At 40.0% G+C, this 20,407-nt stretch overlaps 1 protein-coding gene across 1 annotated transcript; it reads right to left on the bottom strand.

The window, feature by feature from the left end:
* Window positions 1-16,866: 16,866 nt before the first annotated feature.
* Window positions 16,867-18,189, bottom strand: LOC138883224 (uncharacterized). Its single transcript, XM_070163894.1, has one exon. It carries the CDS (start codon window positions 18,187-18,189, stop codon window positions 16,867-16,869), a length of 1,323 nt encoding a protein of 440 aa, XP_070019995.1.
* Between the last annotated feature and the right edge of the window lie 2,218 nt (window positions 18,190-20,407).

Here is a 20,407-nt window from a genome sequence, read left to right on the forward strand (position 1 = left end):
GGGCTGACTTCAGTTAAAAGTGCCCAGGCCCAAAGCCATTTTCCCCGTACCCGTCCATTTGACCCAGGCCCAGACCGCCTCACCCGGTCCAAATTCCCCAGTACCATACAATGTAGTTTTTTGGAGTCCAATCTCAGCCGTTGATCCCATATGATCAGACGGCTGGGAACTGAGCCCTTACTTGATATATATATGTCCTAACGCCCCTACCCCCCCTTCATTTCATCGTTCCAACACCCCTATCAGAGGACCCGAGCCTAACCCTAACGGAGCCGCCCCCTTTTCCGCCACCATCCACCGGCGGCGCCACCTCCAACCACTCCCAAAATTATACCCCATGACCATCAAAATCCCCTCATTCCAAATTCCCGCTCCGTTTGCCTCGAATCAACCCAGAACATCTCGAATCTGGTTTTGAAAGAAAACCCTAGCGCCGCCCTTGTGCTCTTTAGTGGCGCCGCCGCCTCTGTTCAACCCCAAACTAACACCCCATAACCCTCAGGATCCCCTCAGGCCAAATCCACAACTACTCTCCTTCGAATCAGCCCGGAGCTCCGTGAATCTCGAATCTGAGGTCAACCCCAAAAGTTCAAAACCACTTTTTCAATCCTGGTACATGCATGGTCAGAAGGCACCGTTCTTCGAGTTTTGAAGTTCAGATTCAAACGATCGACCTTAGCTTTGTTAGGGCTTTCGTCTCCGATGGATTTCGAGTCTAAATCGGTAAGCTCTTTTCTTCTCTTATCTTTTCTTCCTTTTTGATTGTCTTATTCTCTTCTTCCTTCCCTTTTCTTTAGCTTAATCTTCTTATACTAGTATGGCTTAAACTCGACTAATCTCTCGAGTTTAGATTGGTCTTCCGGTCATTGTTCTTCTCTTCTTCGTGAAAGTTTGTTTTCTGATTTCTTTAGTCCATTGTGTTAATAGCATGGATAACTCTCCGATCTTGTTTTCTGTTTAGCCATCCAAGTTATTTTTAAATTAAGTTACTTCAACTGAGTTAAATCCTTGCCTAGTCATCGTTAATTGATCAGTAAGTTAGTAGATTTGCTTTGAAATCATTTCATGTTATCATGACTTGCAGATTTTTCTTTTCAAATAGATAAGTGTTCGTGTGGGCTTTGGTTTGTGTTTAGGTCCATTTGGCAAAGAGCAGCCCGTCCAAATTGGTTTGGGTTCTTAGGGTAAATTCAGCCGCGGGTTAATTTGACCCATATCTCAGTTGGGGTTTAAGGTAAATAACAAGGGTTTGGGGGTTAGTTTGGGTAGTCATAGTGAGGGAATCTATTTGTGACTATCTGGGAAGCTTCTAAGAAGCTGGGGAGGGGAATACTCTGCAAAAACTGAATTTAAATTAGGGGTGTTTAAGCTAAAATGGAAACTAAAAAGGGACTGAATGACAAAAATGTATCTCCTTGGGTCTGCCCTATTTGCTTGCCTATAAAGGTATCTCTTCCTTGTCATTCAAGGAAGAGTCAGAGATAAGAGGAGAAAAATTCAGAAAAATGAAAAAAACAGCTAAAATTTCATAAAAAATCACTGTTCCATTGAAATTCTTCTGTGATTTCTGAGGTTCTCAATTTCTGAAACAATTTCATCTGAAAAAAATGGACTGAATTTGGGTTTTAAAAGTCTGGTTTGAAGTTCGCTGTTGTTATTGCTCGATTGAAACTGGATTCTGGACTGTTGCGCATCATTTTTCTGTCTGAAAATTGGTTCTGTTGTTGTTGCTTATTCTAGCTCTCTTACCCATTTTTCCTTGTTTGATTGCTGCCATCAGGTACATATTCTTGGACTATACTAGATGCAAAGCAAGTTTGAAGTATGAAATGAAAATGAATGTTCAAAGCATGACATCAAATTCTCTATTTATAATCTAATTGTCTTTCTTTGAATTGCATAGTGTTACTTCCAGATTCACAGTATTTCTTAATCTTTCCATAGTTTAATCTTTGATTTCCTGCCATTGTATTTAACCTTGGACTGTTGAGATATGGATTTGACTTAGTTGAACAATACGTGAGTTGTATGGTAGCATTTGATTCCAGGTTAATTTTATGGTTATTTGTTATATTCTGGGTTCAAATGGCTTCAGAGTCTATTGTTTGGCTTGTGAGCAACAGTGGTGAAAGCATTAAGTGTCTGATGCTGGGAGTTCTGTTGAAAAACTTTAAAACTCAATGCAACCGCTTGAGAGCTATTTCTGGATTGTATTTACCCTGTTAAAGTCAGTACTTGAATTTTGCCTCCCTGTCATCAGTATTTGCATGCATGAATGATGTTTGCTTCAGACTTGTGATTTAACTCTGTGATATCGGGAGCCTATTTCCCCCAATGAATATATTGTTTATTTTCAGCTTGGGACTGTTAAATTCATTTGGAAAATCAGAACCGTTTGAGCATGAGTGTAGGGTTGTTTGTAAATGGGAGTTATTTTATCATATATGGCATAAGCTTAATATCGTTAGTCTAGTTACTGAACTTTTCTTTTAGCTGCAGGCTCATCTTTTGATTTGGGCTTTAAGTTAAGCCCAATTACGTTCTCATGTTATGTTCAAACTAGTGGCAATTGGTTGTTAGGCACATAGCTAGCCTAAATTCTTTTAACAATCAAATTACGCACATGGATTATTAATGTGATTTCGGGGTGAGTCATATTACGCAAGTTATAATAGTAGCCTTCCATAGTTAGTTCATGTTCTTAAATGCATGGACCTCTACTAATTTCTTATGATTTAGATATGAATAACAAATGTTCATAGTTTGCTTTAGGCCCGTTGAATATACCATTGCAATTGTGGACACGTCCGCATGACATGATTGCAAATTCTAAAGGTAACTCGAGGGATGCGTTTGCGCAACTTCAACCGATTTTTCTTAAATAAATAAACAAAGCGTTATTAATTATGGACACGTTTGCGTGACATGATTTTTGACGCGCCAAAGGAAAAGAGTATACGTACGCGTAACTCAATTTTTTAATTACGAATAATCAAGTGATTTAAAAGCGGTTAATGGATAAATGCACATAGGTCTTAAAAATGAATATTTAAAAAAATTAAGCCAAGTATGATCAAAGCGACCGTGCTAGAACCACGGAACTCGGGAATACCTAATACCTTCTCCCGGGTTAACAGAATTCCTCACCCGAATTTCTGTGTTCGCGGACCGATAATAGAGTCAAACTTCCTTGATTCGGGATTTTAAACCGGTATCTTGGGACACCCTAAATTATCCCAAATGGCGACTCTGATTTTTAATAAATAAACGATCCCGTTTCGATTGTCCTTTAATTGGAAAAACTCCCTTATATTTATGCCATTTATGGGGTGTAGGTAAAAAGGAGGTGTGACACCGTACATCAACCGGGGCAACCCCCTATATGCTGGTTTATGGTGCATAGGCTGTCATTCCCGCTGAGGTAGAAATTCCTTCCCTAAGGATCATACAAGAAGCCAAGCTCGACGACGCAGAATGGGTAAAAAGTCATTATGAGCAACTAGACCTTATAGATGGAAAGAGAATGAACGCAGTTTGCCATGGTCAACTCTATCAGAACAGAATGTGTAGAGCCTTCAGCAAAAGAGTCAAGCCAAGACAGTTCACACCAGGGCAGTTGGTGTTAATTTTTTTTTTGTTCCTCATTAAAATGAAGCCAAAGGGAAGTTCTCTCCCAACTGGCAGGGTCCATACATGGTTCACTGGGTTCTGATAGGAGGAGCCCTCATACTCGTAGAAATGGACGGAGAAGTATGGTCAAAGCCTATAAACTCAGATGCCGTCAAACATTACTATGTGCAATCTTTATGCTTTCCTATATGATGTAAATTGAACTACGCCTGAACTGGTTCTCGTTTAAGAGGAGATACGTAGGCAGTCTTATGGGTTCGGTCACAATTCAATAAAATTTTCATTTCACCCCACAATTGGAAACTGGGGCAGAATTTTAAGGAGGACCCTCAAAATTCCGAAGTGATTTCAGCCAATCATCGCAAGCAATAGTTCGAAACATCAACCCATTAAACTGGTGCAGAATTTTGAGGACCCTCAAAATTCCGTAGCAAGAGAGGTTGCAATGTCTTGAACCACGTCGCAGTCGTCGGTTCAGCTAAAAGCTGTTTCTTAATTATATACTTATGTCATATTTTACAAAATCATGCATGTTTATTATTGAAATTGCCCTGTTTAGCAACTCTACCCCAATGATACATATAGTATCACCAAATCAAAGCCGAGCAGATCAAGCAGAGCCAGCAAGGATACGAACTAACCTCCCCATTTACAAAACTCACGATTTTTCTTTGGATGCAGGCACTTAGATTACGAAAGCATCAGACATGCTATACACTCACAAGACAAACACTATTCAGGAATACAATTCTCAGAATTATTACACTTACCAACATTTGCTATCCATGCACGCCGGTGATATTTCGTATGGCACAATGTCCCCAGCAGTCACAATATCGCAACCTACCATCAGCTAAGAAAACTCTGTTACCGTTTGCTACCTTATTTTTTGCATAAGGCTACCATTCTGCCTTTCGAGACTAAACGCTGTCTCCATCTGCATTTTCTGCATTGCATACGGCTACCATTCTGCCTTCCGAGACTAAACACTGTCTCCATCTACATTTGCATGGCTAAAAGATCGCCTCCTTATCTTCATTTTACATGGCTGAAAGATCGCCACCTCTTCATTCTACATGGCTGAAAGATCGCAACCTCTTCATTCTGCATGGTTGAAAGATCGCCACCTCTACATTCTGTATAGCTGAAAGATCGCCACCTCTACATTCTGTATGGCGGAAAGATCGCCACCTCTACATTTGCATGGCTGAAAGATCGCCACCTCTACATTTGCATGGCTAAAAGATCGCCACCTCTACATTCGCGTGGCTGAAAGATCGCCACCTCTACATTCGTGTGGCTAAAAGATCACCACCTCTACATTCGCATGGCTGAAAGATCGCCACATCTACATTCGCATGGCTGAAAGATCGCCACCTCTACATTCGCATGGCTGAAAGATTGCCATCTCTACATTCGTATGGCTGAAAGATCGCTACCTCTACATTTGCATGGCTGAAAGATCACCACCTCTACATTCGCATGGCTAAAAGATCACCACCTCTACATTTGCATGGCTGAAAGATCGCCACCTCTACATTTGAGCTGAAAGATCGCCACCTACTACATCTTATGGGCTGAAAGATCGCCAAATTATCCAAAGGCGTCATTGTACGGAGGCACCATTTTCATAGCCCGAGAACGCCATGTCATGGCCTAAGGACCCCTTTTAATCTTTTGCATATCATTATTCAAAGGCATCATGGTTCGGAGGCATCATCCTCATAGCTCGAGAGCATCATTTCATGGCCCATGAATCCTTTATTACACGTTTCATGTCCTAGGACATCATGGTCTAGGGACATCATTCTAACCATCCGAAGACAATCCTCATGGTCCGATGGGAAATTGCATCGTGTTTAAATTTATGCACAATATATGCTTGTATAGCTTATTCGCAGGTAAGCCGGCAAGCAACGACCATCTCGGCAGGATCAGTTCTGCTCCAGTTCCCACAGCCATATCAAACCTAAATATTTCCACAAACCTACCACACACCCAACCCTAGATATTGCGTCCGTTCTTGAAAAGTCTCCATCGGCATACTCCGCCGACAAATGCGGAACTACATATGGCCTGATTCCTATTAGACCAGAGATATGTAGGCCACTCAGAAGCCAGGGCGCGACCTAAACCTCCTCGAACCATTTCGTTTGGTCAAAATTGGCCATCATATCTTTACCCAATAACTCTTTCATCCTTCCTGGGTAAAGAGGGGCAGCTGTTGATACCCAATTTTTTCATGTATATTTTAATATGCAAAATACTTTCAAAATAGCATATGTATGCATATATAAGTATGTCCAAATGTTTTATTATTTTTCTTAATTTTTAAAGATATTTATTGCCCTATTTTATCCATAAAAATCTAATAATTATTCCTAAAATTATCATTTTGGTGATTCATTTATTGGATTCTCATATTTATGCTAAAATATAGGTAATATAATTTTTTCATATTTTTACAAAGTCATTTAGTATTTTTAAAGTTAAATTGTATATAATTACAACAGTAGTCTCTTTTAAGATTAATTATGTTTATATTCATAAAAATTAGGTCTTGTATTTTTAAATAGTTAACTATGTGCTATAAATCATTTTGGTACCTTTAATTTATTTTCATAAATTAATTTTTTATTTTTATAAATTAAATAAGGAAAATTGTCTATTTAAATGTTAGCCCAATTTCATTTCGATCATAGCCCAATTCTGACCCCAATTGAACTCAATTGAAACCATTTGAACCCCCGACCCTATTCCAATTTAATCCGACCCAAACCCATCTTCATAACCCACCCACTCGCCCGTTTTGATCCAGGCTGTTGATCATTCAGATCAACAGCCAACAACCATTATTGCCTTTTTTAATTCAAACGACCCCTTACCCTAGCCTCATTTCCAATTTCTGCCGCCTTTGAATCCTCTTCTCTCTCAACTCTCTCTCAAATCCTCTCAAACCCTAGCCGTCGCCATAAACTACAACCCTAATAACTCTCCAAATCTATGGTTCCCAAAGTCATCGGAGACTTATATCCACCTCCTATGGCTTCTACGTGCTCAATTATTATGGTCTCGAGGATAAATCTCGAAAGAGCCTGGTCTAGGCTTGTTCGATTGCTGTTTATGACTGTTCTCCGGTCGTCTTCAACTTTTTCTCTAGCCAACCAAGGCTATTCGAGTCAGACTCTTGACTCTCCTGCTTGGATCGTTGGTTTTCAAAGCCTTTCTCACCACTTAGAGTTCTTTTGAAACCTTAGCCTTTAAGGTTCCTTCGATTTCTTTTTAGATATGTTTCAGATCTATGTTTGCTCTGAACTTCTAAGTGTTTTTATCAAATTTTCTTTTAAAACTCTGCTTTCAAAACCCCTTATCTTTTCGATTAGGGTTTCTGTTAAGTTATTTCAAAATGTTTCTCTGATTCTTTGACATGTTTGGCTATGTTTGCTTATATCATTCTTCTATCTGAGTTTGCATGTTAAAACCCCTAATTTCTTTTAACTGTTTACTAAACGAATGTTTGTTTGCCTGAATTTTTGTCCGATTTGTTTGCTTATTCTCTTTTAAAACTCTCCTATTGTTGAAAATCCTAGGGTTTTGGGCCTGAGACTGTTCGATTAAGTGCATGACTCAATTTGAAGTTCTTTATTTCGAAATCTTTTGCTCCTTTTGTGTGATTCTTCTGATTGCTGGGTTTCTATCTTCTCTAAAAGTCAAATATGCTCGAAACCCTAATTTTTCTAAAGGGGTTTTCCTCACCTGCTACTGTGAGACCTTCGCAGGCTTTTGGTATTTTATGTTTTCTTCACTACTTGACCTGCTGGACTGTCATGCTTCGAACGTTGCTATCTACTGAATCTTTGTGCTACTGTTGATTGCTATTTCTTCTTGCCAACAGGCCTAGCCTCGCATGCATAATCTTTATGCACCATATTTGTATGCCGAGTCTCCTTCTTTGACTAATTTTCAAACTCGTGACTAATTTTAAACTTTTCCTTTGTGAGATTCTGATTTCACTCGCCTATTAAGGTTAATTGATTTCATTCCTATTTTGCCTTACAGAATCCTTTCCAAAATTAGAGTATCTCTATAGCTAGACTCGAATTGCTTACTTGTTATTTTATTAATTCTTTTATGGCAACTTTCAGCTTGCTTTTTAATTGATTGCTTTCCTTATTTTGAACCTGTCACTGCCCGTTAAGCAAGTGACCCCTTAATTAATGGCAATCACTTGTATAATTGATTCTGAATCATGATTGTTTTCATGTTTGTAGCTTATTACCTCTTTCTTACTCGTTTTCAAAAACTATAAATACCCGTTACTTCTTCTCTTTCAAAAACACGAGCACATTTAGTTCTGAACTCACACTTACACTCAAACACTCTCTCTTGCTTTATTATTACTTGTGCTACTGCATGTTTAGCCGGCCGAAAGCCAAGGCTATATTTCGAAGTTCTGCTACTTTTCTTTACTGTACTTTGCTTCTTTGACTGGTAAGTTCTAATTAAGTTTTTCAGCACCAACAACAACATGCTTACTTACTGATTTTGCATTCTTGTCTGCCTACTGCTTGTATTTAATTCAATACCATTATTTAGCATGCTGTACTTTCCTTTCTCCTGTTTTGAATCAATGTATTATGGATCCCAAACCCCTACCCCAATGTGATTAATACTTGTGGTTAGTTTGGATCATGACAACATTGAATATTGCTGAGCATGACCCAAACTTGATCCTCCTAGGATCATAACCTCCATGTTACCCTTATATGTTGTGTGTTCTGGTTGATTTACAAGCATGACAACACCCTTTATTGCTGTGCATGCCCAAAATTAACCCATGCCTAAGTATATAGGCCCCATTGCAATGGATTCCCAATCCCCTGCCCCTTTGTATGAAGTTATCAATTATTTGAAGTGTTAATGGTTGACTCCCCTCACCCTTTCCCTCTCATTTATTCCCTCAGTTCTTAGAACTCAGTTTCTGCACCTTTCACTCTCTTCTTAGACTTAAGTTCTTCCACCCTCATGTGAGCCTTACCTTAGGACCCATGAGCTCCCTCTGAACTTGGACGCATGAGGGCTGGTATTTCCACACTACACTTTTCCCTATTCTGGTTATGAAACTTGAGTGTCCGCACTGCCCAGGGTCCTATTGAGGCCCTTAGGGAACTCTGACACACTCAAGGCTGAGAAAGGCTTTGGATCAATGGTATTTTGAGTTGGTTTATCTCATAACTCAGAGAAGAAGTCAAGAATCAGGCTTCCTTTGGTTATAACTTTTCTTTGTACTTTTTCTGATGTAATTTATTATTCCTGGTTTGTAATAATTTGTAATGAACATTTGGGGCTGGCTAGTGAAAAAAAGGGGTTGGGAAATTATGCATGCTCAAGGGTAGAGAACATGCCTATAGGACTACATTCTCTACTTGTTCAAATCGCATTTAGAAAACATGCCTATATGACTGCTCCAATTCTGCATATTCACATTGCATTTAGAAACCATGTCTATAGGACTTACTTGTTCAACATCACATCTAGATAACCTACCTATATGGATTATCTAAAATTATGCACATTTGTCACCATTTAGATATCATGTTTTTTAGGGCCCAATTGGTTATTACCCAGTAGCATGTTGAAATCAGTAACACATAGAAATCATGCCTATAGGGGTTCTTAAAATTTGAGTCATTCCATTCACATTCAATGATAGATGTCATGCCCATGTGGATTAGAGTCAGTAATAGTAGGTACCATCATCTGCAGAATTTGGAACTAGTCTAATTTAAATTCGTCTATTCTGAACCTCTGTTTAATAATTCTCTTATTTTCAACAAGGTTTAGCAAGCATGCCTATAGGATTGCAAGCAGTATGTTTTGAGTTATCATTGTTCCACCAACTTCTGAATTAAGTAGATATCATGCCTATAGGACCCCGTCTAAACACTTAGGCAAGATTTAGAGTAATAATTGTAAAATTTAATCCGCCTTTGTTATTTGTTACAACTAGCAGGTAGGCCTGATTCAGACTTCTTATCTGAGTTATGTAATAAACTAATCTGCCTCAAAAATTAACTTTCCTCATCTTTATGTGCTTTAAATCAGACTTAAAAAGTATGTGCAAGTCATGCTAGTTATGTGCTTTTGTTTTGAGGAGGTATACATGGGCCTTTTGTTTGTTTACATGCTTCCCCTTTATATGCCATCTTATCTGTTTTTGTATGTCGCCTTAGATTTTTATCCCTTGAAACCAATCAGCCTAATATCCCCTCCCTTTAGGAATAGTAGTCCTAAGTGTCTCCGGGACTAATAGGAATGGGACAGGTAATAGCATGCAATAGTAATCGAGACCAATCCGCGCTGCAATACCTTAACGAGGTGGAAAAGGTAGATATGGATATGATGACCAGTGTGCTAATGCCACGTGTAACCCCTCTTTTGAGGAGTGATTATCGGGTATTACATTGATGTGATCCATATTTTTTGTAAACCTATAACCCCCTTTCTTTATTTCCCCTTTCCTTTTTTAAGCATTGTAACTCCTTATTTAAAATCAACTCTTTTAATTGCTCTTTTAAACTTTGTTTACTTTCAAACTATTGTACATTGAAATCCCCTCTTATTTGAGCTTTATCTTCTTATATGTTAATTGCACCCCAAATTCACAATAACTGCTTGGCTGGGAACCACACTAATGGATCCTGAGGGGTGCCTAATACCTTCCCCTTGGGATAATTTCAAGTCCTTACCCAATCTCTGGTTACCCAAACAAATTTAGAATTGAACCTCTATTGGTGTCCTAATGCACCTTAATCATTAGGTGGCGACTCTTCAAATACAAAAACCTAGTTCCCAAAAAGAACGAGTTATCCTTCTAAATGTCATAAACCCGATTTTGCGAGAAAAAGGGGGCGCGACAGGGGTATATGCCCTTGTTGGAAATTATTTTTGCAGAATAGAAGTATGGAGTGCTGGATTTGAGGCCAAAATTATTGGTAAAATAATGGATGTAATCCATCTGATCCAGGTGATTTAAGAGGTTAGAAATATTGTACAACTTGAAAAATTTCTTGATTAGCCAGCGGTTGTGAAAGTGTAGTAGCTTCAGTTTGTGAGAGAGTATTGTAATTAGTGGTAGGATATGATTTATAAGAATTTATGTGAGAGGCTGTATAACGATCTTGGTAGTAGTTAGTAACTATATGCTAGAGTGGCTCAATGTCAGAAATCCAATTACCCATAGAATCTTTTAAGGCGATTATTCAATCATAAACAACTCATGCGATGTTTAAAGAAAGTATGGAGAAGGCCCAAGTCTTTCATATTTTCATGAGCTTTACGATATTATTCTAGCAAAAGCTTGTGATTAGCTGACAATATCGTATCTCGGCTTAGGGTCGACTAAAAATTAGCTCGCGATAACACTCAGCCACCCGCTCATCTCCAATGATGATATCGTCGTCGAGCTACCTGAGTTATATAGCTGAATGCGAGAAGGAAAGGCTTTTAAGCCTGAGGGGCGGTGAGTAAGGTAGGAGTCAGTCCTTCCCTGAAATGGAACTTTCATGCTAAAGCAAGAACTAGCATGAAAAATGTAACTTATTAATTTAATGATAATTAAACATATGCCAAGAGATTTTACAAATAGTTAAACATTTACTTATCTGTTTAATGATATTCGATCATTAATCGAGTAAATCTATGAATAGTTAAATATTAACCTATTGATTTAATGATAATTGCATATTAATTGTATGATCGTACGAATGGCAATCATCATACTTGTTTAAAGTATTGTTTTATCTAAGTTCTAAAAAGTATATTTGTTGTGTCGTTGTGTTTTTTTCCATCTTCAACCATCATATGAGATATTTAAATCATATAAGATGTTTAAAGATCATGTGAGATATTTAAATATCTTCAAGGATGTTTACAAGTTAATTATTGATTTAATCATATGTCATGATCCAAATTCCACTAAGGTTCTAAAATACCGTCAACTAGGCGAACTGTATAATCAACATAATTAAACTCTATCATACTAGACAAAGATTATAAATAGAGTCTAATAATAAAGAGTAGATAGATAATCATGGATCTGATATAATGCAATGTCAGAAATCTCCAAAGAACTTGTAATACGATGTCATGAGCTATAAGAAATTATAATACAATGTTGCCTCATATTACATTACTGTCTAAATGGGGTATGATAGCAGCAAAAAGCTAAAATAAGGAATCTTTTTTTAGAGAGAGACTCTCATCTCTTACAACACCCGACCCAATGGATAACATACCCAATATACGTAACATACCACCGAAATCACCAGATACAAATCACATGGAGGAAGATACTTCCCAAACACACTCCTACAAAGAAATATTTCTTGACAAATAGGACACCTTACAAACAGACTACTTTATGTCGGATCTTGAAAAGTCAGGATTTGATCTAAAGGGCAAGCAAAATCTAGGCCCAATCTTTCTCTCTCAAAAGGACAAAAATAGATTATATGAGCCATGACGCTTCTTGGTCATCATTAAGCTCTTTGGCTAGCGTATGACACATCATCTTCTCCGATCCAAATTAATTGAACTATGGAACCTATCAGAATAGTTAATCTTGATTGACCTAGGATGGAACTTCTTCATAGTCAAATTTGATAAGGAAGAAAATTTGATCAAGGCTATACACCAAGGCCCATGATTCGTATTTGGAAGTTTCCTCTCTGTCATATGGTGGGAACCAAAATTTGTCCCATAAGAAGCCATCCTATCCTTCACTGGGGTATGGGTACGACTTCCCCAGCTGTTCATTGAATTCTATGACAAAGAAGTTCTAGAAAAAGTTGGCAAGAAGCTTGGGAAACTTCTTAAGACTGATACGTGCACCTCAGCAATGCTAAGGGGGAGATATGCGAGAATCTGCATCCAAGTTCCACTGGAATTACAAGTCGCAACATCTGTAACTATTGGTGATCATAAGCAATAGATTGTCTATGATGGTTAGAACGTCCTATTTACAGGATGTGGTAGACTAGGTGACACCCTGAGAGGGTGTTCACATAGGCAACAATCCAACTCACCACTGGCACAAGACAACCCATGATGCTCCAATACTAAAGCAAATAGTGACGAAGAAGAGGAATGGAAAACTGTATCCTTCCCCAGGAGATGCAAGCAAGGACATCCCACATAGCAATTCCAATCAATGAACCTGAATAGGAAAGGCAAAATTTTTGCCCAATCGAACGACATCCAAGTTCGAATGTTTGATGCCATCTCTGGTAAGTTCCTCGAAACCTAAACCTTCCATTATAATTCTAAGACTAATTCTGTGCAGGACACAAACCAGCCAAGTGCACAAAAGACATCTCACCCCCCATGAAGAAGCAACCCACCAAGAACCAGCCCATAAGGGTCCGGCCCAATACAAGTACAAAAAGAAAAGCAGACCGAGCGAGAGGGGAGAGACCCAACACTCAATAATGAAAAAGGGGCCTACACCCCAAAGGCAAAATACCCAGCCCCCCGGAAGTACAAAGTCAACAAGCCCAAAGGGCCTAGAGGGGAGTCTCACAGTAATTCAGGCGGAGCTCCACACCAACCCTAAACCCAAGGACACCCTAGTAGACCCAAATGATGAACCCTACTATTCTACATTTCCCCTACCAACACACATTGTATAAAATCCTTCCATGGAAACTCAAAAGCCAACCCTTGGAAATCAAAAAATTGTAACTGATTTAACAATAACCATCTACTCAACCGGATCTTCCTTTAGTCCTAAAACCAGTGTATTAGACACAGGTTACGAAGCAACTACCATGGGCGTTGATCCAATCCCATCACCAGCCATGCCCCTTGATTACCCTAATAACCCCATTTAATAGTATCCCAAAAAAGGTTAAGCAAAAAAAAAAAATCCAAAAATGGAATCGCCCCCCAAACCTCCAATAATTCTGACCTCCACCCCACCACCGCAGGACCACACGTCAGCGTCCAGGCTGGAGATTGCTTTCCATGGCCAGGCACTATACTACAATTTTTAGTTGGAAAACTAGCCAATTTCCCTCATTATCCAAAATCCGGCCCATCTGGCAAGAGTCACTGTGGAAGCGCTAAACAAGGGTTTGGTGATGTTTGGAGCTCAACTATGGCAGTAGATGGTTCTACAGAGCAACCTCAACCCTCTGCGGCCAACCAATGATCCACCGTCAGTCCACAACATGATGCAGCATATCTTCAAAACCATCCCTTTCTTCCCAGATCCTGCAGCTCCAGACCTATTTGCAACTCCATAGTTCAATGTCCTACAATAATGGGCATAACAAGACCCTTCATCTTCAATGCAAGATAAACAACACTCACCACTGCTAGAGATTATCTCGAATGAGATATCCAAAGCCCTAGAGATTCTGAAGAGCCACGAAATACCCATAGAGAAGGAGCCACATATATCTTACAGCCTAACGAGAATAGACTCATTATGGCTAAAGACAGTACGAGCAGTGGAGTTCAGTGTGGATCATAGCGAGATGATAATCCTACTATGCCTAAAAACTCTTGCAAGATGTGGTCTAAGTCTGTCCTTCCATCAGAGTCAGGGTGTACTGAAGCAACTCCTAACGCTAACTCCAGTGATGAGAACCCAGTCACAATTAACTAGGGGGAAGTATGTGATGTCAGCCTAAGAAAAGGACAAGGTATCGATGAGCAATCTCCCAACAAACCCTCACCCCCTAATGAATTTTATCATATTGAATGTTAGGGAGGCAAACAATGCCGAGTTCAAAAGACACTGCTTAGAAATGGTGAAGATGCACAAACCGACAATACTAGTGCTATTGGAAACCAAGATGGCAAACCACAAAAAGCTAACAGAGGAACTGCAATATGACCTACATATCTAGTTCCTAGCAATAGGCCACTCAGGAGGTATCGTCGTCTGAGGATGATATGGGGTTGCCACCTTGTGGCGCACATCGTACTTTGCTTGCAATTTTTCGAAGGCTCGATTGCAGAAATGAGTGCCTCCATCACTGATAATAGCTCTTGGGATCCCAAAATGGGGGAATATATTCTTCTTCAAAAACCCCACCACTACCCTTGCATCATTGGTGGGGAGTGCTGCAGCTTCCACCCATTTGGACATGTAATCTACAACAACAAGTATGTACTTATTGCCAAAGGAGCTGACGAAGGGGCCCATGAAGTCTATCCCCCACACATCGAACACTTCAACCTCTTGGATTGGGTTCATGGGCATCTCATGGACACGGGAGATGTTCTCGGTTCGCTGAAATTCATCACAACCCTTCACCCATTGATGTGCATCCTTAAACACGGTTGGCTAGTAGAACCCGGCTTCTAGAACTTTTGCTGCCGTCCTGACTCCTCCAAAATGTCCACCATATGCCGATGCCTGACATGCCTACAAAATAGAAGATTTTTCTATCTCAAGGACACACCTCCAGATCATATTGTCAACACAAATTCTATACAGATAAGGTTCATCCTAATAATACATGCGACAGTCACGGTAAAACTTTTTCTTTTGCATAAAGGACAGGTCATAGGGAACTATACTGCTTGCCAGGTAATTTGCAATGTATGCATAGCATGACACTTCCTCAAGGCTTATGATGAGTAGCTACTCGTCTGGAAAGATTTCCAAAATATCCTCTACCTCAACTGAGTTTTCAACTTCTTCAAGCCGCGATAGATGATCAGCGACCTGGTTTTCCATGCCCTTACGGTCACAAATCTCCAGGTTGAACCCTTGCAGTAGCATCACCCAACGAATCATGCATGGTTTGGACTCCTTCTTTTCAATCAAGTATTTGAGAGCAACATGATCAGTATATACAATTACCTTAGAGCCAATCAGGTATGATCTGAACTTGTTGAAAGCGAACACCATAGCCATCATCTCCTTTTCAGTCATAGTGTAGTTTAACTAGGCTCCACTCAACGTTCTACTGGCGTAGTAAATTGGGTTAATTATCTTGTCTTTTAGTTGTCCTAGCACTGCTCCCACTGCATAGTCGCTGGCGTCACACATGAGTTTGAATGGTTGCTCCCAGTGGGGGGCAACAATGATGGGTGTTGTGACTAGCCTCTTTTTCAACTCCTCGAATGCTACCCTACAATTATCAGAAAACACGAAAGGGTGATCTTTTTCTAACAACTTACACAGAGGGTTGGCAATTTTTGAGAAGTCTCTCATGAATCTCCGGTAGAAACTGGCATGCCCGAGGAAGCTCTTGATTGCCTTGACTGATGTGGGGGGGGGAGGGTGGCAGCTTTGCTATCACATCAACTTTAGCATGATCCACCTTGATTCCCTTGCTTGATACCAGGTGTCCCAAGACTATACCCTCTTGTACCATGAAATGACACTTTTCCCAATTAAGTTCAAGGTTAGACTCCATACACCTTGTCAACACTCAGGTCAGGTTTGTAAGACACTCATCGAATGAGTTTCCTAACACTGAGAAATCATCCATGAACACCTCCATTATGTCTTAAACCATGTTGGTGAATATGTCCATCATGCACCTTTGGAATGTGGCGGGTGCTTTGCGTAGGCCAAAAGGCATCCTCCGGAAGGCATAAATCCCATATGGACATATGAATGAGGTCTTCTTTCTGTCCTCTGGTGCAATAGAGATTTGGTTGTACCTTGAGTAACCATCCAGAAAATAGGAGTGGGACCTCCCTGCCAGTCTGTCAAGCATCTGATCAATGAATAGAAGTGGGAAGTGGTCTTTCCGGGTGGCCAGATTCAATTTCCTATAGTCTATACAAATTCTCTAGCCCGTGATGGTTCTTGTAGAGATCAGCTCATTGTTATCATTTTTTACCACCATCATACCACCCTTCTTAGGAACACATTGCATCGGGCTAACCCAGTTGCTGTCAGAGATAGGAAAATGATTCCTGCATCTAACCACTTAATGATTTCCTTCTTCACCACTTCCTTCATGTCGGTGTTCAGCCTTCTTTGGAGCTCCCTAGAAAGTTTGTGCCCCTCTTCTAGCAGAATTTTATGGATACAATATGCCGGGCTGATTCCCTTAATGTGTGCCATGATCCACCCAATAGCAGTCTTGTATTCCGTGAGTACCTACAAAAGCTGTTGTGCTTGCACATCTAACAAACTAGATGAGATAATAACAAGTAATGTGGAGTTAGGTCCTAGGAATGCATACCTGAGATGGGCGGGCAGTGGCTTCAACTCCAGATTTGGTGGTTCTCTATGGATGGCTTGGCTGGAGGAGTTTCTCTTTTTTCTAAGTGCAGGGGCTCGAATTCAAGTGATCTCTCCCAAAAGCCTCTACCATTAAGAGCCAACACCCATTCTACCAATTCTTCCCCATTCACCTCATCTAAATTCATAAGACATGCAGCAAGAGGATCCTCAATAGTCAATATCTCATCATCCTCTTCTACGATTACATCCATGACATCAATAAGAGAACAATTGGCGAATTCACTTGGTCGCCTCATAGATTTCTGCACGTTGAATGTTATCTCCTCATCGTTCAACCTCATCTCGAGCTCTCCAGTTTCACAATTAATGAGGGCTCGCCCTGTGGCAAAGAACGGCCTTACCAAAATTATGGGAATTTCTTCATCCACTCTACAATCCAGAATCACAAAATCTGCAGCAAACACAAATTTCCCTACCTGTATCAACACGTCATCCAAAATACTTGAGGTTCTGTTCACAGTTTTGTCAGCCAGCTGCAACAACATAGACGTAGGTCTAGATTTTCCAATCCCTAACCTCTTATAGATCGCCAGGGGCATAATATTTATGCTAGCCCCCAAATCACAGAGTGCCTTGGCAAAGGGAAAGTTACCAATGGTGCAGGGAATTGTGAAACTTCCTGGATCAGACAATTTTTCAGCTACTAGTTTTGTCACCCCAACACTGCAGGTATGAGTTAGAGTCACTGTGGCCAAGTCTTGGAAGTCGAATTTTTGGGACATCAAGTCCTTCATCATTTTTGCATAACTAGGCATCTCCTTCAAATCATCAATCAATGGAATATTTACCTGAATTTGTTTCAACATCTCCAAGAATTTTTTGTATTGTTCCTTTTTCTGGTATTTGGCCAGCCTCTGTGGGAATGGTGCTGGAGGTCTCTTCTTCCTAGTGATTTGGGTTTTCTCTTTATCAGACACCACCTCAACTACCGGTTCCTGGGCTGTCTCGGATTCTTTCTCAGCCTCAATCTGTGTGTTGGTTTCTTCTTGGGAAGGCTGTACTGACATCTCTGTCAGTTTTGCTAAATCATCTAGCTCAATGGGCACTAGTACAAGTGTCTTAGCCTGTCTTCTTTCTCGAGCCCTCTCTTGCTCCAAGTCTAGGTCTCTGCCATTACATAGACTCACTGCTATCGACTGCTTTGGGCCTTGATATTTTGGATTTACCTGAGTGTCTGCAGGCAATGTCCTACGAGGACGATTATTCAAAAACATCAAGATCTGGCCCATTTGCACTTCAATATTCTTTATGGTTGACTCATGTGCATCTACTCTTTTACTCATTTTTGCATTTGACGCAATAACCTACTGCATCATTGCCTCGAGTCTGGCAAACCCATTTTTTTGTCTCCCACCATGTTGCTACTGAGGAGTATGATAACCCTGCTACTGATTTTGGTTGTTGTACCCCTGTGGCCTTTGGTAGGGAGCCATATTGTTGTGTTGTGGCTGGACTGGCCTGTATGGCTGATTCTATTGGCCCCAATTCCTACCACATTGTCTCTGGCCCCCATAACTAGACACAAAATTCATGTCCTCAGGGTAATGAGGATGAACACTTTCCGCATTCCACTGGCTACCAATTGGTTGACTAATGCAAGATGTGCATAAGCCCCCACTGGTTGTATCTACAATGTGCACTTGCCGCTTCTGCCCTGACTCTTCCACCTTTTTGGTGAGTATGCTCATTTGTATCATTAAGGTGGCCATATTTTTAGCAAGAGTGTTGGCTGGATCTAAGGCCACTGAGTGAACTAATAGAGTGATAGGTGCATTCGTAGGTTGTCTACCCCGAATTATGTGCCATCATGTTAAGCAGGATCTGGCTTTCTCTCCATGATTTGCTCAAGAATGCTCCATTAGCTGAAACATCAACATTAGCCTTCACGTTATCTGTCCGATCCATGTAAAACCGCTGCCCCAACATCTACTCTGGAATACCATGGTGCAGACATATAACCAATATCCCTTTGAATCGTTCCCATGTTTCTTGCAATGTTTCCATTGGTTTTGTCTAAAGCTCAAAATTTCATCAATTTGCTGAGCAGTCATGTTGGGTGGATGAAACGTATTCACAAATTGCTTGACTAATTCCTCCGAAGTCATGATAGAATTAATAGGGAGTGAATTTAGCCAAGTCTGTGCAGCTCCTGTCACTGAGAATGGAAACAACAACAACAACTTTATTGCTTCCTGAGTTACGTTGGGTTGCCTTTGAGTTTTGCAGATTGACAGGAAATTCTTCAAGTGCTGTTGAGTATCTTCAATGTATGACCCCGAAAATATTCCCTTGTTTTGCAACAAATACAGCATGTTGTTTGTGATTTGAACAAATTCAACCTGTATCTGCGGGACTAATATTACTGTGGCCAAATTCTTTGCTGTGGGTTGCGCCCAGTCATATAGAGGAGCCTCTGGCACAAGAGGCTCCACTACCTGCGCAGCCAGGTCTACCACGTTATCCCCATTGTTATTTCTGTTGTTTACCTGATCTACCATGTCTGTTTCAGGTTGTTCAGTTGATTGTTTTTCCGGATGGCCCGATTCAAGGCCTTGAAAACTTTCTCGGGATCTGGTAATGCTTCAAACACTTCACCAGTTCTCGATGAGTTTCTAGGCATGAACCTGTACAACCAAGTTAACAAACGTTAAAATTTCAATGTATAGATTGAAAATAAACAAAATTGACTAAACTAAGAATTTTTGTATTTATTTCAATTGTAATTGATAACACCGTTAATTCCTCGGCAACGATGCCAAAATTTGATTACACCCAACTATGCCTTATAAAAAGGACAAGCGATCGTTGCAAATATAATCCGGGTATTTAGCCTAGAGTCGAATCCCACAAGGAATTAACCTACCAACTACTTTTGTCAGACTCATTGAATTCTCTATAATCAACTTCCCAGATATTTTGAATAACACTTGGAGATATTTCTACTAACTATAATGGAAAAAATTAAGTAAACTAAGAGCTAACTATAACTGAGTTGTAAACAAATAAGAGAAGGATCTAAGGTTGTGATTTCCCTTATTGATGGAATCCCTTCCTGATATATTTCGTATAGATTTGCCTAATTGTCTCTATCAATCATGAGCTCTCTTACTACCGTAACTCTCCCCCGAGTAATTATGACAATGTACTAGACGCACTCTCCCAAGTTACGCTAGCTGGCTTTTACTACAGCTCACTTAGATCACACCCAAGGTTTCGTTATCCCTAATCCCACCTTTAAACCATCAGTTATTGATTCCTCATATACTTTGGGAGTGGTGTTGTTTAACAACTACCTAAATATGCACTCTATCCTGAGTAATACAAATTAAATAGGCACACTTAATTGAGGATCCTATCAATTAACTACAACAAGAACGTAGTTGAACAAATAGAGATTAAATTGGGCAAACTTTATTAACACAATAAGAAGTTCATCCCTCAAGAGGTTCCATCAAAACCTTAGACTAAATAATTAGCTACTCATAATCATATTCATAATAA

Source organism: Nicotiana sylvestris, chromosome 12 (genome assembly GCF_000393655.2).
Source record: "Nicotiana sylvestris chromosome 12, ASM39365v2, whole genome shotgun sequence".
NCBI classification, from domain to species: Eukaryota; Viridiplantae; Streptophyta; class Magnoliopsida; order Solanales; family Solanaceae; genus Nicotiana; species Nicotiana sylvestris.

What these genes read in the sequence shown, in the direction of transcription:
- LOC138883224 (XM_070163894.1), bottom strand. Translation starts at nt 18,189, where the DNA reads ATGAGTAAAAGAGTAGATGCACATGAGTCAACCATAAAGAATATTGAA.